Source organism: Heteronotia binoei, chromosome 5, assembly GCF_032191835.1.
Source record: "Heteronotia binoei isolate CCM8104 ecotype False Entrance Well chromosome 5, APGP_CSIRO_Hbin_v1, whole genome shotgun sequence".
NCBI lineage: Eukaryota > Metazoa > Chordata > Lepidosauria > Squamata > Gekkonidae > Heteronotia > Heteronotia binoei.
The window spans coordinates 41,066,857-41,091,146 of NC_083227.1; the positions used below are offsets into that span (position 1 = coordinate 41,066,857).

At 45.1% G+C, this 24,290-nt stretch overlaps 1 protein-coding gene across 1 annotated transcript; it reads right to left on the reverse strand.

Moving 5' to 3' along the window:
- Positions 1 to 278: 278 nt before the first annotated feature.
- LOC132572357 (zinc finger protein 501-like) lies at positions 279 to 11,490 on the reverse strand. The gene is made up of 5 exons (XM_060239283.1): positions 10,760 to 11,490; positions 8,080 to 8,132; positions 6,998 to 7,203; positions 2,957 to 3,064; positions 279 to 1,552 (listed from the first exon to the last, which is right to left on the reverse strand). Exons 3-5 carry the CDS (start codon positions 7,149 to 7,151, stop codon positions 444 to 446), a joined length of 1,371 nt encoding a protein of 456 aa, XP_060095266.1. The 5' UTR covers positions 7,152 to 7,203; positions 8,080 to 8,132; positions 10,760 to 11,490; the 3' UTR covers positions 279 to 443.
- Between the last annotated feature and the right edge of the window lie 12,800 nt (positions 11,491 to 24,290).

Consider the following 24,290-nt stretch of genomic DNA (forward strand, 5'->3'; position numbering starts at 1 on the left):
CAATAAAGGTTGTGTGATGTGATGCGATGTGGAAGTTTTCCCCCTAGTGCAACTTCTTTGGTGATAAGTAAATCTTGCACTGGGACCAAAACTTTTCCCACACACCAAACATTTTTACAGTTTCTTCTCTGTGTGAATCCTCTTAGTTGGTTAAGGTTTGATCGATAATAAAAGCTCTTGCTATGAGTGTTTAAATGGCTTCACCCCCAAGTGAACCCATTAATGTGAACAAAGCTCATCTCTCTGTCTGAAGCTCTTCCCACACTCAAAGCATTTATAGGGCTTCTGCCTAATGTGAACCATTGATGTTTAGTAAGGTTTGCTTCAGTAGAAAAGTTCTTGCTACAGTCTGGACATTCAAATGGTTTCCACACAGTGTGGACAAGTTGATGTGAAGCAAGGTTTACTCTCCATTTGAAGATCTTTCCACACTCCATGCATTTTTACATTTTCTCCCCTGTGTGAATCCTCTTATGCTTATTAAGGCTTGATTGATAAGAAAAGCTCTTGGTACAATCTGAGCAATTAAATGACTTCTTGTTAGTGTGAACCTGTTGGTGTGAGATAAGGTGGCCGCTCCTTCGGAAACTCTTCCCACACTCCAAGCATTTATAGGGCTTCTCCCCAGTGTGAGCCCTCTGGTGTTTAGTGAGTTCTGATGTATTAGAAAAGCTCTTGCTACAATCTGAGCACTGAAATGGCTTCTCCCCAGTGTGAATGAGCTGATGTGAAGTCAGGTGGCATCTCTGTCTGAAGTTCTTCCCACATTCTGAACATTTATAGGGCTTCTCTCCTGTGTGGATCTGTTGATGGTTAGTGAGGTTGCTCCTCTGAGAGAATGTCTTTCCACACTGTGAGCATTTATATGGCTTCTCCCTTGTGTGAACCCTCTGATGTTTAGCAAAGTCGCCACTGTGAGAAAGACTCTTTCCACACTCCAAGCATTTATATGGCTTCTCCCCTGTGTGAATCCTCTGATGTAAAGTAAGGCTACACTTCCAGCTAAAGCTCTTCCCACACTCCAAACATTTATGTGGCTTGTCTGCCATGTGAACTTTCTGATGCATAGCAAGGTTGTCCTTCCGATTGAAGCTCTTTCCACACTCCAGGCATTTGTATGGCTTCTCTCCTGTGTGAATCCTTTGATGGTCAGTGAAATGGCTCCTGTGATAGAAGGCCCTTCCACACTCCAAGCATTTATAAGGCTTCTCCCTTGTGTGAATCCTCTGATGTAAAGCTAGGGTATCCTTCCGTCTGAAACACTTCCCACAATCCAAGCAGCTATATGTTTTCTTACCTGTTTGAATTTTCTGGTCTTTCTTTACACTTGATACACAGCTAGACTTTATCCCTTTCAAGGGGCACTTATTCCTTCCATTTTCTTTTTGTATTTTGCCCTGGACTGGGATTGCATACACGTTTCTGCCCTGACAGGCAACCAATTCCTTTCTTTGCTTCTGTTTTCTTTTCATTGGCCTCAGAGGTCCATCTTGATCCCAAGGCTCCAGATCCTTGTCTCTTTCTGAAGACAACTCTCTCTCTGACGTACATCCTGCAGGAAAGCAGAGAAAAAAATTAAATAAGAACTCTGGGAAAGAAAGGCCATTTAGCACCGCTTGTCATTACCACATTGAACTTTCCCATATAAGGACTGGAAGCCTTGAAAAGCCTCTATATAACTACAAGGATGGGTGAGGAATGGGGGACAGGCGAGAAAGAGGGGGGCAGAGGGACCATAATGGCAGACCAAAGAGGATCTGCTTCTCTGCAGTCCAGTGGCCACTGGACAGGCCTCTTGCTATAAGAGACTCTGGGGCACCCCAACCATGGTGTCTTCATGCTCCCAAGTTTGAGATTTTGTCCCCTGGGGACAGCAAATCAACCTTCCCCCCCACTTTATGATCTCCCCAGAAACAGAAAAATATACATCTATGCATATGAAATTTGAAAGATTCAATACAATGTCTGAGATACTCAAAAATGCACTTTCAGAAGATGCAAACGGCGTTTGAGAGATTCAGGGACATTTCAGATGTGGCTATCTTATATAGATCCAAGTAGGTGAAACTCATATGACTCTCAAAACCATTTAATTTGTCTTCTTTGAATCCATGATCTAAGCATTCTGAGTTAACTTTCTCATAGAAAAAATGTTTCAATACCATGGCCTTTTCATTCCTTGTATGTTAAGATTTATTGATGGGGATACTCCCATCTTTTCATGAGTTATCCTTTCAGGGATGTAACAGTAAGAACTTTGTGAAAAGAATATATGTTTCACAGAAACTGTCAGACCTGCTTTTGTTCAGTCTATACCAGGGGTGGCCAAGCTCAGGAGCCATTTGTTGATCTTTCAAACTAATTGTGTGGCTCTCAGTGCCCCTGCCACCCTGTTGGCCTGCTTGGAGAAGGCATTTCTCTCTTCAAATCAATTATCCAAGCCAAGCCACATGGCAGCTTGGAGAATGCTTTGAAAGTTAAAGTTGCTTTCTTTCCATCTGTCCCTCCCCATCTATTTTCCTGCCTGCCTGCCTGCCTTCCTTCCTGCTCTCAAGCATCTGATGTTTATTCTGTGTGGCTTTTACGTTAAGCGAGTTTGGCCACCCCTGATCTATACCATTAACAACCTCAGAACCTGTGGCAACATCATGCTACAGGAGGAAAACCCACAGCAGTAGAAATCTGTCCTGGGTGAAATAAAACAGACTGAGAGATCATCAAAGGGGGAAGGAACCAGACTTGCAACAGCTGTTCTTTGGAGGAGATCCTCACTGGGATCTGGCTACTCTTCAGGGGAGTCATACCCATGAGAACTGCCACAATGAGAACAGGACACCTTTTACATGGATGGTGTTCTTGAGTAGACAAAATGGGAATATGTGGAACTCTCACAAAAAAAAAATCCTGTAGAATGATCTGAAACAGTCATTTTACTGTATTGCTCTCTCCCCCTTACCTGACAAGGGGATAGCTGCACACCCTCCCGATTCCTCACAGTTCTGGAAGAACCACATTTCTCTTAGATGGTGTTGCACATCAAAAAATGGTCCAGGAACCCAGAGTCCTTCAAGGAGAACAGAAAACATCATGATGGCATTTAGACACTCCAAGTATATTTATGGTATTGAGCATATATCCAGATTCTTGGAAGGGGTACTGCCATTTAAAAGACCATTGTCATAAATTAGCAAAAGCTGGAAGCAAACGCAATGCAGCATTGTTAGGAAGAAATTACCAGACATGTAGTTTCTCCAGGGAAAACTATGAAGTAAATATTAACCATCAACCAGGAGTTGTGGCATCTTACATCTTCAATAGTGGCTATGTAAGGAAAACCTTCTCTTGGATGGGTTTAAAAAATATTTTAAAAAACAAATTTCACTTTGTCAGCTGGTCCTCATGTGCCATAAAATGCAATATATATGTTATAAATGTTATAAAGGACACAGGGAAACCCAATTAACATTACTATTCTTTACTAAAAGTACGAACAAAGCAATTAACTCCTAGCAATGAAAGCAATGAATTTACTAGGGAACTAACAAAAGCAACAATAAATTTATTTTATCATATGCAAGACTAGTTTTTTTTCCAAGGGATACCAAGGGTGAGGGGTCTAGAGACCAAGTCCTATGAGGAAAGGATGAAGGAGTTGGGAATGTTTAGCCTGGAGAGGAGGCGGCTGAGAGGTGATATGATAGCACAATCTTCAAGTACTTGAAGGGCTGTCATATAGAGGATGGTGCAGAATTGTTTTCTGTGGCCCCAGAAGGTAAGACCAGAACCAACGGACTGAAATTAAATCAAGAGTTTCCAGCTCAACATTAGGAAGAATTTCCTAACAGTTAGAACAGTTCCTCAGTGGAACAGGCCTCCTCGGGAGGTTATGGGCTCTCCTTCTTTGGAGATTTTTAAACAGAGGCTGGATGGTCATCTGACAGCAATGCAGATCCTGTGAATTTAGGAGGGAAGGGATGGTATTTGTGAATTTCCTGCATTGTGCACGGGGTTGGACTAGATGACCTTGGAGATCCCTTCCAACTCTATGATTCTATAAAGGTGTGTGGGGGGGGGTACCTTACATTTCCATCCAAATTACTTCTCATCCCGTCTGTGTTTCCCACAGAAGCAAAGGGGCTGAGGGGAAAGGCCTGATGGAGAAGCTGTTTCCATAACCTCCAGGGGTTGCTTTTTGTCCTCCCATAACCCCTTTTCCTTCATGGGCTGAGAATAGGTGAGGGGGAGAAGGAAGGTTGCTGTCCCCCACCCACCCCAACATTCACTCTGCCTCTTGCCTCCACAGCTGTTCAGACATCTGGTGGCAACATCAGCACCCCTTTTGCCCTTTGTATCTCTGCTTGTTTCTGAGGCTGGGAGGTCTTTCCCGTTAGAGCAGCACACCCAAGACAGCCCAGTTGCCTCCCAATCCATGTGCCAGCCCTCCTCCCACTCCTGTTCTCTTCCCTGCTGCCCCCATCTCTTCATTGGCCCCCACATGGTCACTCTTTGAAAAAAACATAACACTGGTTGATAGTGGTAGCAGTGCCAGTCACTCAGATCCACCCCCACCCCCCACCCCGTGTAGTGGCTTTTCCAATCCTCACTGAATTGCAGTCAGAGGAGGTGGGAGGGGAAAAGACAATGCCTTCTCTTTCTCCGCCTTCACTCCTATCCCCCCCACACACACACACACTATTTTACCTCAGGCTCTTAGCCCAGGCCACTAGCCATCTCCTTTCTATTTCTTGACAGCTTTGATTACACATACAGCTCACCTCATGTGCCTGCTCGCCTTTCCCCCAAGCAGCCTTCTGCCTTTTGGTGTAGAGCCAATTTGGTGTAGTGAGTTTGGTGGAGAGCCAGTTTGGTGTAGTGGTTAAGTGTGCAGACTCTTATCTGGGAGAATCGGGTTTGATTCCCCACTCTACTTGCACTGCTGGAATGGCCTTGGGTCACCCATAGCTATGGCAGGGGTTGTCCTTGAAAGGGCAGCTGCTGTGAGAGCCCTGTCAGCCCCACCCGCCTCACAGGGTGTCTGTTGTGGGGGGAGAAGATATAGGAGATTCTAAGCCTCTCTGAGTCTCTGATTCAGAGAGAAGGGCAGGGATTAATCTGCAGTCTTCTTCTTCTCTTCTTCCTTGCACCAGTTGCTTATTGGCCAGATAAGAGCCCTGAACAGGCCAGTTCTAGCCTCCAGACTGTATGAAGCTTTTCACACTTACCATTCTATACTGGAAGGGAATCGTTATGGTGTCATCAGGGAGTAATCTGGTACAGCAGGAGTGGGGAACCTTTTTCTGCCAAGGGCCATATGGATATTTATAACATCATTTGTGGGCCATAAAACATTATCAACTTAAATAAACAGTGCTCCACCAAGGGAAAACTATTCAGGCCGGCAAAATTATTACAAATAATTGTTTTTCTATTTGAAGTCATGTGGGGAGAGTCTAATCTGGCACACACATACACACACGGCCCGCTGCCCTAGGCAAATGCATGGGTCCAGGATTTTTTTGTAGAAAAAGCCCAGCAGGAACTCAGTAGCATATCAGACCACATCCCCTAATATTAGCATATTACACTCATTAGCATATTAGGCCACACCATCTGGGATAATCAGGTGCAAACTGAACTGTGGCAGTAACTTTTCCAGGCCCTGCAGCAATTCTGGCCGGCCAGCCAGGCCCCAGGGAGGCATCTGGGCCCTGTGATCCCTGCCTGGCCCTGGGGAGGCTGCTGCACAGCATGGCTGGGCCCCACGATCCTTGCTGGCCAGCCAGGTCCCAGGGAGGCTGCCACATGACTTGGTTCACTCCAGCAATCCCCGAGGGCCACACCAAGTGACCTTGAAGGCCACATATGGCCCTCGGGACAGAGGTTCCGCATCCCTGTGGTACAGGGATAGGAGTTTCACACAGTGCTTTCCCTTCCAGCAGGGATCCATCACTGAAGCGCTGTGCCACTTCATACAGTTCTGCTTTCCCATTCACACCTCTTTTCACCGGGCAGCACACCAGGGGGAGGAATGTAAGAGCGATATGACACTGTGTCACAATGGGGTCCATGCATCCCAATCATGGTGCTGTTGCACTGGTTTGTTTCAGCATCATAGCGCTCTTAAACCGCCATTCCAAAAAAAAGGACAGATCATGCACCAGCCAGCAAAAAAGGGCACGAAAACTGCCTGCCAGCACTCCTGGAAATGCTACAGGGCATTTCTCACAGCCTGCTGTAGTGAGTCAAATCTAAGAGGAGGCATTGAAAACTACATGGAAGCAGTCTTCAATAATGATGCCTCAGGCACGCCACACTACTGGGACAGCTCCAGGACTGTCAGAAAAGGTAAAAGTATTCTAGTGGCGGTCAGTTACTAAAACAGGTCTGTCTGAAATGACAGAAGAAACCCGTTACTGAGCAGTAACTGGCCAGCTGCCATATTGGAATACTTAGGCTGTGTGAAAAAGTTCCAGAACATAAGAACATAAGAGAAGCTATGTTGGATCAGGCGAATGGCCCATACAGTCCAACACTCTGTGTCACACAGTAGCAAAAAAACCCAAAACCCAGGTTCCATCAGGAGGTCCATCAGTGGGGCCAGGACACTAGAAGCCCTCATACTGTTGCCCCCTCCAAGCACCAAGCACCAAGAATATAGAGCATCACATGCCCCAGACAGAGAATTCCATCGATACCCTGTGGCTAATAGCCACTGATGGACCTCTGCTCCCTTCTTCCCTCCATCTATCACATAGGTGTTCATAGGATGCTTTACAAGCTTGCTGGGACAGCTGGGCCAAAAATATGAATTCCTCCAGGTGGTGGCAAGCGAAAAACTACTAAGGAGACATCTGGGGCCTAAGTGAGCTGGTCAGGCCAGATGGGGCCAGGGAAGCAGAGGAGGATCTGTTACCCTGTTGCTGCAGCCTGGCTTTGTTACAGTCACTCCTTCCTCCCTTCTCTTCTGTGTTCATGATAAAAGGGCAAAGATCCTTACCCAGAGATGCTGCCATCTTGCAATTCTCCTGCATGACTTCCCAGTACAGAGCTTGTTGGACATGATCCAGCAGAGCCCATTCCTCCTCTGTGAAGAACACAGCCACCTCCTCAAAGGACACTGGGAGTCCTGAGAGAGGATTCCCCCAGTTCATCTTCTCTGTCTCTGAGTTCTCACACAAGAAAGCAGAATCTCACAGGCAAGTCCTTAGAAAGAAAAACATAGAATATCAAACTGATGGCAAAAAAAATTAAACACATCTTCACAGATTCTGAAAAGTATTCCTCACATCATACAGAATCTGGGGAAATCAGAGGGGGTTCCTTCATAGAACAATGCTCCAAGAAATATAGTTTCTGAGAATTGTGCCTAACCAAACTTCTTCTGAATCCAGTTTGCTTCAAACTTAAATGGAATTAACTCTGAGCAGACAGGGACTGACTGTTCCTCTGCCTAAAATAAGAATGATAAGAATGTATCAAACAGATTATTAATGCATTTTTGGAAGATGTTTCCATTTCCTAAAGTGAGCAAGTTCATTTGAGAAAAGGGAGACTAGAGGTGCTAGTCTTTGCCATGTCTGCCAACATCTTTCCTGGCATTCACTGAGTGTTTTTAGGAAGTGAGTGAGCCCAAGTCAGGTACTTCAAGTTGGTCACTGGAGAGCCAATTGACTAGGAAAATGAAAACAATGTTTTTCTTCAGTGCCAGCTGATGCCACAATGTTAGCTTTAATCTCTCTTGAGTTGTCTTTCCCAGTGTATTGTTTAAAATTGTGCCCCTTCCTCCCCTTCCAGCCCTTGGGGCTTTCCTCTATGTTTGTGGCTCTGCCTCCTGCAACAGCCATTTGGGGTTTGGCTCCACTTCTTTCAGCAGCCATCTGTGGTTGTGCCCACCACCCTATGTCAGAATTCCAAAGGTGCCCACAGGGTCAAAAAGGTCTGGAGAGACATGCCATCACAGGAGGCCCAGAATACAATCCGAGAGAGGTCACTATAATGGATAACACAACAAAAAATACGAGCTAGTGACCAATTTACTAAGAATATATAGAAACCAGTCCAAATGGCCAAAACATGTACATTCACGTCCCAAAGTACTTGTTTCTTTCCAGCCTTCATCAGACCTGGGACCACTAACAAAAGAAAATATTATACAAAAATATCAGAAGGACATTCAGACACCACCAACCCTCTTCCAGTGAAAAAATATATCATACTTTGTATTGATTCAATTATATAGATTCTTTACATAATTTTTAAAAAAGGGGATGCAGAGCGTCTCCAACAGCAATTTCACATCGGCTACAGCTCAGTATGAGGCTTCTTGCGCACCTTAATGGTGCAACTAGCATGTTTAAAAAGGCAAACATCTCATTTACAGCTGCCATTACACAAACCTCTTAAAGGTAAAGTAACATATTTCTAATGCAACATGCTAAAAGACACAAACACCACAAACTATATCCACAGCAGATACAACATACAAAATATAATGTCAAATCACATAATTTATACAAAAATGTGTTAACACACAACCAAATTATGCACAGCACTCATAATATTATAAAGAAGACCATTCATAAAAAAAAATGTCAAATAATTGGTCATATTCAGTTCATATGGAGAAATGCAATTCAACTGGTGTATCCAGTATGCCTCTTTTTGCAGTAGGATCTTGTGCACGTCTTCATTTCTGTCTGTTTGTTCAAATTTGTATAAGGTGAAAAAACAAAAATCTTCAGAGTCATGATTCTTTTGCATAAAATGGCTGACCATAGGAGCTTCAATCACATGGTTCCTAAGTCTGCTCCTGTGTTCCAGGATATGTACTCTAAGGGCTCGAGTAGTGCTGCCAGCATACCTTAGGCCACACCCACAGATGATCAAATACACAACACAGCGGGTAGCACATGTAGAGTAGTGATTTAGAATAAATGGTCTAGTCTTTTCAGCAAAATAATACTCTGACATTCATAGATAAATGACAAATTGCACACCTTTTACAAGCAAGGTGCCCTTTAAGAGTATGCTTGACCGATTGGTATTCTCTAGATCTTACCAATTTATCCCTATTGGAATAAGTGTGACGCAATCCTATTTGTGGCGGCATTTCACAACCTCCAATATCACTTACAATGTGCCAATGCTTCCTTACCACATTACAAATTCTGCTAGACAGTCTACTAAATTCTAGTCCCCATTGTAATCTAGTATTTCTCATTTTGGGATTCTGTTTTAGTAACTGTGTTCTATCTAGATTAGCAGCCCTTTTTCTAGCCATCCTAACATCTTTTTCTGGATAGCCTCTACCAACAAAATGAGATGCCAAGTTATCACTGTCCTCAAGATAATCAGACATTGGGGTACTATTTCTTCTCAACCTTACAAACTGGCCATATGGTATATTTTTTTTCAAAGCACGTGGATGGAATGATGAATACTGTAAAAAAGCATTCCTATCTGTTGGCTTTCTGTAGCTGCCAACTTATTCTTAGTAGTTTTGTACACAACTGTACCTAAAAAAGGTACATCATTAGTGCTTTCCTGGTAAGTAAATTCCACCTTGTCATGCATTGTGTTAATCCAGTTCATGAGTTCTGACACATATTTTGAGGACTGCCAATTCCTGGAGATGTGGAGGTGAAGCCTGAGGAGGGACCTCAATGGAATGCAGTTGTAAGTGCTGGAGATCAGTAGGTCCCACCAAGAGGTTGACTATGGCTGTCAATCCCCAGTTTGGAGGCTCTCCCCCCACCCACTTCAAGGTCATCAGAAAGTGGGGCGGAGGGAAATGTCTGCTGGGCACTCCATTAAACCCTATGGAGACTGATTTCCATAGAGAATAATGGAGAACTGATTCATGGGTATCTGGGGCTCTGTGGGCGCTGTTTTATGAGGTAGAGGCACCAAATTTGAAGTATAGCATCCAGTCCCTCTCCCCAAAATGTCCATTTCAAAAAGACTGGACCAGGGGGTCCAATTCTATGAGCCCCAAAAGAAAGTGCTCCTATCCTTCATTATTGTCAATGGAGGAAAGGCATTTAAAAGATGTGCAGTTCCTTTAAATGTGATGGCCAGAACTCGCTTTGGAGTTCAATCATGCTTGCCACAACCTTACTCCTGGCTCCACCCCAATGTCTCCTGGTTCCACCCCTAAAGTCCCCAGATATTTCTTGAATTGGACTTGGCAACCGTATTGAGGACTACCAATTCCTGAAGATCTGGGGGTGAAGCCTGAGAAGGGACCTCACTGGAATACAGCTGTAAGTGCTGGAGATCAGTAGGTCCCACCTGGAGTCTGGCAACCCAAGCTGGGGGCTCTGCTGGCTGAGAAGCAGAAATGGGAGGAAGCAGAATTGGAGGAGGCAGGTCAGGATAAGAGAAAATGGGGAGTGTTTAGCGCTGGAAGAGACCCTCTGGCCGAAGAGCCAGGGAGGAGGCGGGGTGGAAACCCCGAAGGCAAGGGCTGAATTGCAAATTGCGCCTCCCAGACAGAACCGACGCTTGCTGACTTATCATGGGCAGCCAGAGGACTGAAAAATAAGCGAGGAAACCGCTGCGTGTGTAGAACGACACCCGCCCCCCACCACCACCACCACCTCGTTTCGCAGGTCATTTAACCGTGTGCCAGGATCTTGCCCTGCTCTCCCCTCCGCCCCATGTTCCCTCCAAGGAGCTCTCGAGATTCAGGCACTATTCTTCTCTCTGCCCCCGTCCCCTGCCCCTTCTCTAGCCCCAGATCCTTTTATGTATACCTTACCTGCAGCCGCGCGAAAGCCAAATTCCTCCTCCGACCTGGGGAAAAGGAGCTGGAGGACAAGCGTCTCGTAAGTCTCTCTTAGGAACAAGGGGCAACTCCGACCCACGCGTCCCAGCAGGAGACTCGCCTTGCACGCCACTTTCCCCCCATCCTCTCTAGGCACCACCCAAACAAACACAAAGGGGCGCACTCAGTCGTGTGAATCCGTCCATGGGTCTCTTTGCCTTGCCATATGATAAATAAATAAATTTTACTTGCACAGGATTTTGGGAATTGTAGTCCACGGCAACGAGAACAAAGGTAGCCATGAAACCGAATGTATTTTAGATGGCCACCGTCCACCCCACCCATCAGCTTCTGGCTCTTTTCAGGCTTGTTTGCTTCTGTGTTTCAGGATTTCTCACGTGCAACCTGTCTGTTTCTTTCCCAAATACTTAAGAGCCTCCTTAAATGATACAAAGAAAGGGTGGAGGAAGACTGGATTCTATTTTTAAATTGAGGATAAGGTAACTATATGCCCTGTGCCTTTCAGAAGGCTAGCAAAACCCCAGTGGGTCAAACCAAAGGTTTGTCTCATCCAACACCCTGGTCCTCACAGTAGTCAGCTCCACGCACTGGAAAGTAACCTCTGTAACCACGCACTGAAAAGTAACTGGAAAGTTACAGCTGCCTGCCTCCAACATCTGGGAGCCTCTGAACATGGAGGTTCTATTGCACCACAACTAATAGCCACTCCCCACCTCCATAAATCATCTCATCCCCCTTTTAAAGCCATATCATCAAGTGGTAATCCAGTCTCTTAGCTGTTAATTTCCATAAATTGACTATACATTAGGTGAGGTAGCACTTTTTCCTGCTGCCACCCAAGTGTCCAAATGGGCACCCAAAGTTCTCATCCTCTCCATTCCTGGCCTGAAAGAAACACTTGAGGGCCAAGCCCATAGAGTGGCATGAAGAAGTTTCTCTACTCTAAGGAAAAGATCCACAGAGAAGCCAAATGGACTTCCCAAAATGCCTCCTACCTGTCAGAAATGAACAAGGAACCTCTCCTGTTCTCTTTGGGTAAAAAAAAACAAAAGCAAAAGAAAAGTCCCATGGCATTTCAAAGATGAATGTCGTTTATGCCAGTATTTATTTATCATCCACTTGGAGGGACAGTGACTCAGTGGTAGAGCATCTGCTTGGGAAGCAGAAGGTCCCAGGTTCAATCCCTGGCATCTCCAAAAAAAGGGTCCAGGCAAATAGGTGTGAAAAGCCTCAGCTTGAGACCCTGGAGAGCCGCTGCCAGTCTGAGAAGACAATACTGACTTTGATGGACCAAAGGTCTGATTCAGTATAAGGCAGCTTCATATGTTCATATATGTTCACTTTTCTCACTGAAACTCCACATGGAATACATAGTATACATCAAGACAACCAAAGGGATGAAATTTATAACAGGCAATGTAATAGGACTAGGATTACAGCAATCTGAAACAGAGCACATAGTATTAGACATGAGCTGCTGAACAATGCTGAAAATGGAACTGCATAAGTGAAACAATGAGACAAATGATCCACACTATATGCAGAAGTGCAGTCTAGATCAGGGGTGTCAAACATGCAGCCCGGGGGCCAAATCAGGCCCCCAGAGGACTCTTATCAGGCCCCCGAGCAACTGGCTGTCATCTGCTTCCTTCTCCCTTTCCCTTGCTTCCTTCTGCATCTCAACTTACTTTGCAAGGCTTGCTCAATCACACAAGAGCTACGGAGCAAAACCTCTCTTTTCTCCATTGGTTGAGGCTCCTCACCCTCTTGATTCCCTGGGGAGGGGGGGAATATAGAATTCCCAGTGGACAAATGGGACAGAAAGTCTCCAGTAAGATTTCAAGGCCTTGAGCCTTTTGGAGTTTAGTGCCATTTTGAAATCTTACTGGAGACTTTCTGTCCCATTTGTCCATTGGGAATTCTATGTGCAGCCTTTGGACGCACTGAAAAAGAATCTTCCGGGGTTTGCAGCTTTTTGCAACTTATTGATGCATCAGAAACACTTTGATATTTTTTCTGAGCTTTTGCCTTTGGTTGAGATAGCACCCTGTGCCGGAAGAGGATTCAAAGCAGGAATAATCAAGTCAACCTCCTGTTCATTGGGACTCCTTTGATGGAATTGTGAATCTTTGGGAGAATTGTTATTGCTATTTAGTCTTCTATTGAACATATTTGTATGATTATGTTTCAATACATTCTTAATTATTCGGTCACTATAACTTCGGTTGTGCTGTCTTTAACCTCCAGGTAGTAGCTGAAGATCTCCTGGGATTACAACAGATCTCTGGTCACAGAGATCAGTTTCCCTGGAGAAAACAGCTAATTTGAAAGGTGGATTCAATGGCATTGAAAACCCTCCAATCTCCAAACCCCATTGGGCACCAATTTTGTAACCTCAATCTGTGGTTCTGTGGGGCAGAACTTGGAATGAATATTATGTATTATTTAATTATTCATGTATACCCAGCCTGTCTCCACATTGGGGCCCCAAAGCAGCTGACATTGTTTTCCTCTCCTCCGTTTTATCCTCACAACAACCCCATGAGGTAGGATAGGCCAAGAATGTGCAACTGGCTCAAAGTCAGGCCGAAATGGATGGGAGGGAACAAAAAAAAACCAAGCCAAAGAAATAGATGGAAGGGGGGGGGGGACTGAGAAAGCCAGCTGCAAGGAGAAACTGAAGTAAAAGTACACTTGAATCACAATGAAATGCATTCACACAGTAAACATCACAGCACACTGAAAATAGTTTGTCCAGTGCTAAATACCCAATATTTACATTATAGTTTTATGTCTGTATAGGGGACACTAGGCAAACAGCACAGAAAATTACACTGCAAATACCTGAAAAACAATGTTGATAAAAACAAAACCAGATGGCTACTGTATACCCATATTCTGAAACTTCTCACAAAGATGTAGATGACCAAGCAAAGAGCTCTTCGTGGCAACAATCTGACAGGCCCCACATATCCTTCAAGAGGAGATGGGGAGGCTTCACCATTCAGAAGCCCTACTGATGAGTCTTCCTCTCCCTCCTCCTCAGCTCTTTCCACCTTCGCTGTCAAATGGTTGCCTTGAAGAGCTTTCTGCTAGTCAATTTGTACCTCCATGAGAAGTTGCAGAGAGATTCTTGGGCAGTGCCTTCTCATCTCCCTGAATGTCAAAGTACCTATGACATTTATGTGAATTAAGATTCACATAAAATTTTAAGATTAAGAATTAAGATTTTTCAAACCTTAAAAAATTTGAATTTGTTTTTTTGTAAAAATATCACAGGTGTTATTGTTTAACTTTCATAAACTTCCAGGTGGTACCTGGAAATCTCCCACTATCAGGGCTTTCTTTGTAGAAAAAGCCCATCAGGAACTCATTTGCATAGTAGGCCACACCTCCTGATGTCACTATTGTTTTGCACAGGGCCTTTTTGTAGAAAAAGCCCATCAGGAACTCATTAGGCTACACCCCCTGACACCAAGCCAGCTGGATGTCACAGGCTGGGGCCAGGACAGGCAAAGTCCAGGGGCAGTCCAAGGTCTGTAGCTGGTGAGCAAAGAGGGTCCAAGGTGCCAAAACCAAATCACAGTCCAGGTATCACAGGTCAGAGGTTCAGAAGCCAAAGTCAGGGCGTCCAGAAGCCAAAGTGGATGCTAGAACGTCAGGTAAGTGACTAGTTACTTCCACAAAGCCTCCTCCCAAAGCCCACAGCTATATAGCCCTCTGCTGTCTGTTGCCTATTTGGGCTAATTGCTGGCTCAGAGAGGCAGCCAGGATCCTGCTGAGACTCAAGCATCCTCACTCCAGAAGGGCCAGAATCCTTTCAAAACTCAGGGCTCAGGGAGCATCTTGCTCGTGAGCGTGCCGCCATCCTCCGATCCCTGAGGTCCTGACGAAGGCGGTCACGCACACGAGCCACCCGAGAGGGCGAGGCAGGGGGGCTTGGATCTTCTCCAGCAGGAGGCAGGGGCACTGGTGCAGGTGGCAGGGGCACAGTTTCTTCTGCAGGCTCAGCTTCTTCTGCAGGGTCCCCAGTACCCATGACACTGGAACTGCATTCCTGTGTATTCCTGCATTCCTCTGTGTTCAAAAAAAGCCCTGCCCACAATTAAAATTTACCTCCAGTCATCAGAGATCAGTTCACCAGGAGAAAATAGCTATTTTGGAATATGGACTCTATGGCATTATGTACCTCTGAAGTCCCTCCCCTCCCCAAACCTTGCCCTAATTATTAGACTCCAACCCCAAAATCTTCAAGCATTTCACAACCAGGAGGTGGCAACCCCACATTCCTGGCTTCATCCAGTCAAGACTTGATTGAACCCTGTTTAATTGATTAATTGATTGATTTGCTTGATTAATCCTGTGAAGCACTATGTGTTAAAATCTCCCTGAGCAGCTGTACCGGAAAGTCACTTTCCATAAATTTAGGAGGCTTGTGGCAAAATGACCTCTACAGGTACCATTGTTCTATCACAGGAGATGTGGACTTTCCATAACTGTCCCTGGTTCCACATTATTAGATCTCAACAAAGAGCTCACTCCTCCATTCTTATTCTATCCACGTCTTCAGAAATAAGAACCTTTTCTTGCCAATTAGCTCTTTTAGAATTTAAACCATCTGTTTTTGTTTCAGAATGCCAAACTTCCTGGCCACAACCCTTGTACCTTGGCACACGGGGACCAATATAGTTTTTGATGTGGGTATGGAATGACACACTTAAGAATACATTCATAAAACACAAAATTGTAAATTTACCTAAAATTAAAGTCATTCATTATGAAAACAACCAAATGTCATTTTCTAGAATGCTAGTTTTGTTTTCTCTTTTTTCAGCCTTGCTCAGGTGACTCAATCTCATCAGATCTCGAAAGCTAAGTAGGATCGACCCTGGTTTGTACTTGGATGGGAGGCCATCAAGGAAGTCCAGGGTGGCTCCGCAGAGGCAGGCAATGGCAAAACCATCTTAAAAACCCGTGTCAGGTCATTATGATCCAGTTGTGATTTGATGGCACTTTACACACATACACACACACATTTTGTTGCCGTTTCTCTTGTAGATGTTTTTGATTAACTTTTAACAAAATATTATTTGGGTTTTTTTTATTTTCACCATGCGATTAATTTTAGTTCTTTATCCAATAACATTATACTAATTGTTTCAGAGAGTAGCCGTGTTGGTCTGCTACAGTAGAACACTGCCACAGGAAGTGGTGGCAGCCACAGCATAGATAGCTTCAAGAGGGGATTGGATAAACATAAGGAGCAGAGGTCCATCAGTGGCTAAAAGCCACAGCGTATTGCTGGAACTCTCTGTCTGGGGCAGTGATGCTCTGTATTCTTGCTTGGGAGGGCTTCTAGCCCCACTGGTGGACCTCCTGATGGCACTTGGTTTTTTTGGTCACTGTGTGACACAGTGTGGCCTGATCCAACATGGTTTCTCTTATGTTCTTAGAACAGCTCAATTCAAGTCCAGGACTAGCACCTTCAAGGCCAACAAGAGTTTCAGGGTGTAACATACTGAGACGGGAGACGTTGGTAGGGCAACATGCTTTAATGGAGACACGTTACAAGAGAGAGAGCACGCGGGCCAGGTCCCGCTTATATACATTCCCGGAACTTCTTCCCCGACAGGCCAGCCCAATCCTGGCCTGTTGAACTTCCCGCCGCTGCTGGTGATTGGCGGGCTCAGCGCTTCCTGCGGAGTCACCTGGGTGTCCCCAGTCGCCTCCGCTGTCCGGCTACGCGGACTAACGCTATTGCGTCATAACGAAATGGTTGCTGTATTGCGTTATAACGAAATGGTTGCCGCCCTATGCTATCACAATACGCTACACAGGGGATCAGCTTTGGAGAGTCAGAGCTCCCCACATCAGATATTATACTCACTGGCCTTTTTGAGAGCTGGAATATATATATATAGTAAAGCAACAGATGGACCAGGTGTATTCGTAGAATGCTTTTTTCCTATGCTGTATCCTTTCTTTTAATTACAAATTCCCCTTATAATAGTTTATAACCGGGGTGGCCAAACTTGCTTAATGTAAGAGCCACACAGATTAAATGCCAGATGCCTGAGAGCAGCAAGACATGAAAGTCAGACATTTGAGAGCCATGAGATAGGAAGGAAGGAAGGCAAATAGATCGGGGGAGGTGGAAAGAAAGCAACTTTAACTTTGAATTCATTCTCCAAGCCTCCAGTTAGCTTGGCGTGGAGAAATGGTTTTAAAGAGAGTTGCCTTCTCCAAGCCAGCTGACAGGGCAGTGGGTGCTTTGAGGGCCACGCAATATGTGTGAAAGAGCCACATGTGGCTCAGCCACAATTTGGCCACCCCTGGTTTATAATCATGAGAGTTATACCAGAGTGTGAAGGGATGTTGTTAATTTTAATTATAGGAATCTTGTCAACATTTGGTCCAGTGGTTTTCCAAAACTGGGCAGGGTCCCACGTGATCATACTTTGAAATTTTCCATCCTCTTGTAACTGCCTTTTCCTCAACAGCACATTTCCCTGTTCTCCTGCTTCTTTCTTCCACATCTATCTTTCCCTTTCACAGTAGTGATCACCTTTCTCCTGTCTGTACCTCAGACCTTCCTATTGGCTGGAACAAAACTTCTGAACAATGCATCATAAAGGGCTATTAATCATTCCATTCCATACAACAGCAGAGGACAGGCCTTATTGTTCTGGGAACTCCCCCCCCCCCAAGAGCGTTGGAAGCTGCCAGTCACAAAATGACAGCTCACTGAGTGGACCTAGATATAAAATGATGGGTCAATGGGTGGAGCCCAACACATAATGGTGCTGGTCATAAACTGGCATCCTGTACAACAATTAGAGTGTTTCAGAAAAGGTCTGCAGTACTCAAACAGGGAAACTTCTCTTCCCAAAACAAAGCATCACCACACCAAACTATAACTTGCCCTGTAGGGAAAAAATATGCAGATTCTTCTGTTTTGCCCCTGGATGAGGCAAACAGCCGCTTTGATGTAGGGGTAGAGTCAGTAGCATGCCCTTCCCCAGGCAGAATGGAGAAGGAGGAAGGAGAGAAGCTGCTGCTGCAGATTTAAAAGGATAAGAAATTAATTACAGCAGCACTGCAGGAGGTGCAGAAAGTGACTAGTCATTCTTGCCCAAAAAAGTCCAAAGCATTCTTCTACAACCAAGCAATGTAGACAAGGGAATCCATATTGATATGGGCTTGTTAGAAAGCTGATTTTTGCCTTTTCACAGTGGTCAGCTCTTCTGCCAGTTAAACATTAAGAACTCCTTGGACATTGGTAAATTACCTGGGCAGTGACTGAGCCACGTTTATATTCTGTACAGCGCCTTGCAGAATGGACTGGGAAGTGCAAGTGTGATATGACAAGCCTGTGTTGCAGCCAGGCGTCAACTCAGCTTAGCAGTGCAAACAGTAGGTATTATTCATTCATTTATTTATTTCCTTACACTTATGAATAGCTTAATCCCTACTAGGGCTTTTTTTGTAGAAAAAGCCCAGCAGGAACTCATTTGCATATTAGGCCACACTAGGGTTGCCAATCCCCAGGTGGGGGCAGGGAATCCCCCGGTTTGGAGGCCCTCCCCTCGTTTCAGGGTTTTCAGAAAGCGGGGGGAGGGGAGGGAAATGTCTGCTGGGCACTCCATTATTCCCCATGGAGATTTATTCCCATAGAAAATCATGGGAATCTGGGGGGGCTGTATTTGGGGGTAGAGGCACCGAATTTTCAGTACAGCATCTAGTGCCTCTCCCCAAAATAACCCCCACATTTCAAAAAGCTTGGACCAGGGGGTCCAATTCTATGAGCCCCAAAAGAAGGTGCTCCTATCCTTCATTATTTCCTATGGAAGGAAGGCATTAAAAAGGTGTGCCGTCCCTTTAAATGTGATGGCCAGAACTCCCTTTGGAGTTCAATTATGCTTGTCACAGCCTTGATCTTGGCTCCACCCCTAATGTCTCCTGGCTCCACCCCCAAAGTCTCCTGGCTCCACCCCCAAATTCCCCAGATATTTCTTAAATTAGACTTGGCAACCCTAGGCCACATACCCCTGATGTTACCATTGTGTTAGAGGGCTTTTTCTAGAAAAGGCCTAGCAGGAACAAATTTGTATATTAGGCCACACTCCCAGACACCAAGCCAGCCAAAACGCCATTCCTGTGTGTTCCTGCTCAAAAAAAAAGCCCTGAACCCTACTATGGTAGGGTTCTAGGTGATTTACAGCATTAAAAACATTATAACGATAAAAACAATACATATTATTAGCTCATCCATCACTCCCTCCTGAAAACTAGCAGCAGAGTGGGAAAAGCCAGTTGGTGTACTGACACCAATTACTACCAATAAAGGATCTTACTGCCCAAGGCTCTGGCAGAGTTGCTAGAGCTTGATTATGCTTGCTCCTGATTACCAGCAGCAACCCACCAAGGCAATGGCCTACCAGAACATTTTCCTGTAAATTATATGGCCAATCTGACCCTTCACAGAACAAAAACCACTCAGAAGCTTCCAGGAATAGTATCTGCCAACAACCCAGATTTATTGGAAGAGCAAGATAACAAATGCTGTTGTTGTTTTCCCCTTTGGGAAACCATCTCATGACCAATTCTTTCTTGTGTGATGTTTTCTTCTCTCTCTGCTCAGCCTCTGCCGGTTCTGTTGGTGAACAGTGGAAGGAAGTCACTTGGCATATCTATTCTACATAGTCCAATAGCTGCATCTCTCCCACAGCCAGATAGTTCAGACTCAGCAGGATGGTGATGGGCTTCAGAGTATCTCATAGGTATCCAGACTGTGCTGCAATAAGAACTGTTGGGGTTGAAATTGGAGGCTTGCAAAAGGCAGATTCCAGGATTTCTTCTCTAGACTAAGAATATTCTTAAAAGATCTTTCTCCTGCTCTCTCCCTTCTTGGGGAAAGGGAAGGGACATTCCTCTATGCAGCAGCAGTCTCGCTGCTGGTGGGCTCAGCCGTGTGCTTGGCCAGCTCCCTGACCATGGCCTCCTTCAAGACTGCTTGCACATCAGAGGGCTCGACGGTGGGTGGCTGGTTGTTTTGGTTCAGGCTCTCCACCTCCTTCGACATGTGGTCGTACACGTCCATCAGCAACGTCTTCATCAGTCCCCTGGCCTTGGTCTCCATGCGCACCTTTGGCATGTACCGCAGGATCTTGGCGGCAAAGATCCGTGGGGAAGAGATGCTCAGCACTGTCCTGCTCCCCACCCTTGTGGCCTGGCGCTTCTTATGCCTCTTAGGCTGGAACCTCTTTTGTTTCCTTCTGGCCTGTTGACGCCTCTTCTGGGGCCTCTTTTTCCTCATCCTCCTGTTTTTCCTGTTGCCTTGGTGCCTGACAGCCATGATGATCTCTTCTCTCTCCGAGGGCCTGCCTTTGAATGTAACTGGACTTTGCTGGGCATGGGCTATTATAGACAGCAGCATGCAAATGAAGGCATGTGAGTGTCCCTATTGGTGGCATCTGCCTTTGTTGTAGCCAAGCAACCATTGTTACACTAGATGTGATTATGACCTATTCCTGGCTTGATCCAGTTGTGAAATTGTGCTGCAGTTCATTGGCTCTTGGCAGAAAACAATTGCAGCTTAGCAGTTCTAGCACCTTTGAATTCTAGCTTTTTGAATAAAATCATTCCTCAAAAGCCACCATCATCATTAGTAGGGGTCATTTTTTAGAAAAATAGGTGGTGGAGCTCATCCGGGGATTGTTATGCAGCTGCACCTACTATTCAATGGTCAAGGTGGGAAGGAGGAGGTGGAACTGTCAGAAAGGTTCAGGAGCTGTGCTACTGTGAGCTCCCACTGAATTCAAGGCCTGATCATTAGCATATAGGGTTGCCAGTTCTAGGTTGAGAAATACTTAGAGATTTGGGGGGGTGAAGCCTAGAGAGGGGAGGGACCTCAGCAGGGAATAAATGCCAAAGGGTCCACCCTCCAAAGCAGCAGTTTTCCTCCAGGGGACCTGATCTCTGTCATATAGAGTAGCTTATAATACTGGGAGATATCCAGGCCCCACCTGAATGTTGGCAAACCTATGTCATATCTTGAGTGGACAAGCACTTTCCATCAAAGTGATGGCCACCATGCCCTGGATTTGACTTACCGCATCCAAAATGTAGCTTGAGGCCCTAAATATATTCTCACAATCTGAAAAATTCTGGTTATGTCAAGTCTGTGCAACATGTTATTTCAACGCAGCTTCAGAGTTATCTCAAGCAACCTGAGAATGATTTTCCCAAAGCAAAATTGCATGTTTTAGGTATCCTCTCTTCCCAAAGGTTCAATTACTCCATTTGTTTGGTATAATGTCAAGGAATTCTGTATTTATTTTATTATTCCATTTATAACCTCCTCCTTTTCTCAATGGAGATCCAAAACAGCCTACACATTCTTCCCTTCTGTTTACAAAATATATGGATTGTCCCAGGATACTGAAATATAAAGCTGACGGTATAAAAATGCACAAAAAGTATTTATTTAGCAAATTTATACGCAAGCTCTCCAGAGACATGCTGAAGTGAATAAGTAATAGAAATAGTAACAAACTGTCACGAACCCACAAATAAAATTTTAAAAGCTTTGGAGAAATGTAATCCTTAATATGGTGACAAAAAGGCAGCAATGGTGGTTCTCTGAACAATCTATAGAGATATGTTGCTATAGAGAAATTCCTGCTCCAAACACTCACACTTTCCTAACAAACTGAGCAGAGCTCCTCTGATCTTAAAGAACTGGGAGGTACATAGGAGAGAAATAGCTCCCTAAGGACAGCCAGATTTTTTTAGGCTGTGCTCCTAGACTAAAGCAACCTTTCAAATTTGTCCAGTTTCAGACTGTTCTTTAGCACATAGTCTGAATTCTCATAAGTTCCATGAACAGATTGTAGAATCTGAAAACAGCCCCAAACCCCAGAGATGGTAGGCAGTTCTGAAAAATCTCTCTCCTTGTAGGGTTGCCAATCCCCAGTTAGGGGCAGGGGATCCACTGGTTTGGAGTTCCTCTCCTCTCTTCAGGGTTATCAGAGGGGGGGAGTTGAATGTTGACTGGGCACTCCATTATAGCCTATGGAGACCAGTTCCCATAGGATATAACAGAGAATCGATCCCAGGGGGAGCTGTTTTTTGAGGCAGAGGCACCAAAATTTCAGCATAGCATCTGGTGCCTCTCCTCAAAAAACCCCCAGGTTTCAAGAAGATTACACCAGAGGGGTTCAATTCTATGAGCCCCAAAAGACGGTGCCCCCATCCTCCATTATTTCCAATGAAGGGAAGGCAATTAAAGGATGAGGTCCATTTAAATGGGATGGCCAGGTTTCTCTTTAGAGTTCAATTGTGCTTGTCACAACCTGGCTCCTGGCTCCACCCTCAAAGTCCCCTATCCATCCCAGTCCTGTTGCAGGGATGCCAGCTCCCAGGAATTACAGATCATCTCCAAACTACAGGTATCAGTTCCGCTGGAGAAAATGGAAGGTGGACTCTATGGCACTCTACCCTGCTGAAATCCATCCTCCCCAGGCTCCATCCCCAAATCTCCAGGATTTCCCAGCCTGGATCTTGAGATGAACAAGCTACAGGACGGAGCTGTAACTCAGCAGTATGCATACAGAAGGTCTGGGTAGAAAGTCAAAATCAGCATCAGTGAAAGTGTAGCAGGTGTATAGAAAGACCCTACTGAAACTCTTTTAATCAGACCAGGTTTTAATCAGATGATACTGAGCCAGATGGACAAATGATACAACTCTGTATAGGAATGTTCCATAAATGTGATCTAGAGAAACCCTAAGATATGAAGAAGAAGAAGAAGAAGAAGAAGAAGAAGAAGAAGAAGAAGAAGAAGAAGAAGAAGAAGAAGAAGAAGAAGAAGAAGAAGAAGAAGAAGAAGAAGAAGAAGAAGAAGAAGAAGAAGAAGAAGAAGAAGAAGAAGAAGAAGATGATGATGATATTGGATTTATATCCCGCCCTCCACTCCGAAGTCTCAGAGCAGTTCACAATCTCCTTTACCTTCCTCCCCCACAACAAACACCCTGTGAGGTGGGTGGGTCTGGAGAAGGCTCTTAAAGCAGCTGCCCTTTCAAGGACAACTTCTGCCAGAGCTATGGCTGACCCAAGGCCATTCCAGCAGGTGCAAGTGGAGGAGTGGGGAATCAAACCCGGTTCTCCCAGATAAGAGTCCACACACTTAACCACTACACCAAACTGGCTCTCCAGTTTCTCTTAATTGATTCAAAAGGAAAAAAAGCCACAACAAAGCAAAAGAACCCACTAAGATCCCATTTTATTATATTCCTAAGAATTAGCGGATGTTTTTCTCCCAAAGTTTTTCCAGTGATGCAAGATTCTTCTACAACTCGCATCCCCTCCTGGTTCACCATAGATGGAAAGCTGTGGGTTTGTGTGGGTTGCATGAAAAAGTTTGTTCCTTTTAAAGTGAAGAATTTCTCAGCATCTTTAGGGTCAGCATCAGGATTGTACTTCTGGTGGAAGTTGTGGTTTTCTCTCTCTCTCTCACTCCCTTTTTTTTCTTCAGGCTGGCTCATTCTCTCCACCTCCTCGTTTTCCCTCTATAGATCTTATGTGTGCCAACCCAAGGAGAATGGAGGGGATGTTGGTCTAATGGCGGCGATGTCCGGACACTTTGCGGATGGTACGGACCAACTCCAAAGCATCTTTCTTGCGCATCACCCGCTTGAGGGCATTTTGCAGTTCCTTGGAGCCAATGGTGCTACTGCGCTGGAATTTCTTGCTGCGTTTGGCCTGTTCGGATATGTTGTTGTAGAACCTTTTGATGAAGGTGATCATCTTCCCCTTGGCCTTGGTTGAGATGCGCACCTTGTCCCGGTTCAGTTGACGCAGGACTTTAGACACAAACTCATCAGAGGAACGCTTCAGATTTGGCTTTGGAGGAGGCACAGGATGCTTCCTTTGTTTTAGCTGCGGCTTCTTTGGCTGCGGAAGGAGCTTTCTACGCTGAGTCTTCTTGCTTGCTGTTTGCTTCCTTCTCTTGGGAAGCTGGGTCTTTCTCCTTGATCTGTGAGCACTAGCCATTGTCCTAAATCTCTCCAAGACAGTTCAGTCCAATTTGCCACCTGAAAATGCCACAATTGCCCTTAGCAATATCATATAGTAGCTAATGGTCAGATGAGAGATCAGCTCTTCACCTGACCAATGGTCTGGCTGCATCGAGGGTCCCCAGCTGTGATGCAAGACGGATATCCAATCAAACTTTGGCACCTCACAATGCACCTCTCTCATCTTTCCCTCTCTCCCATCTGCTAACAAAGTGACTGTGACACACCTGTTTCTCATTGGTTTATGAGTTGGTTCAAGTCTACGTTGGTACTGGTGATGTAATTTTATTTTGGTGCTCAGTAACTGATTATGATCATGCAGCACTTTTCTGATTAAACACCCTGGTTAACTGCTTGATGTGAGCCCAGTCACTCCTTATGGACTAATAAGCTTTCGTGTGTCAAAGTGCCCTTTGTCAGGTTTGACT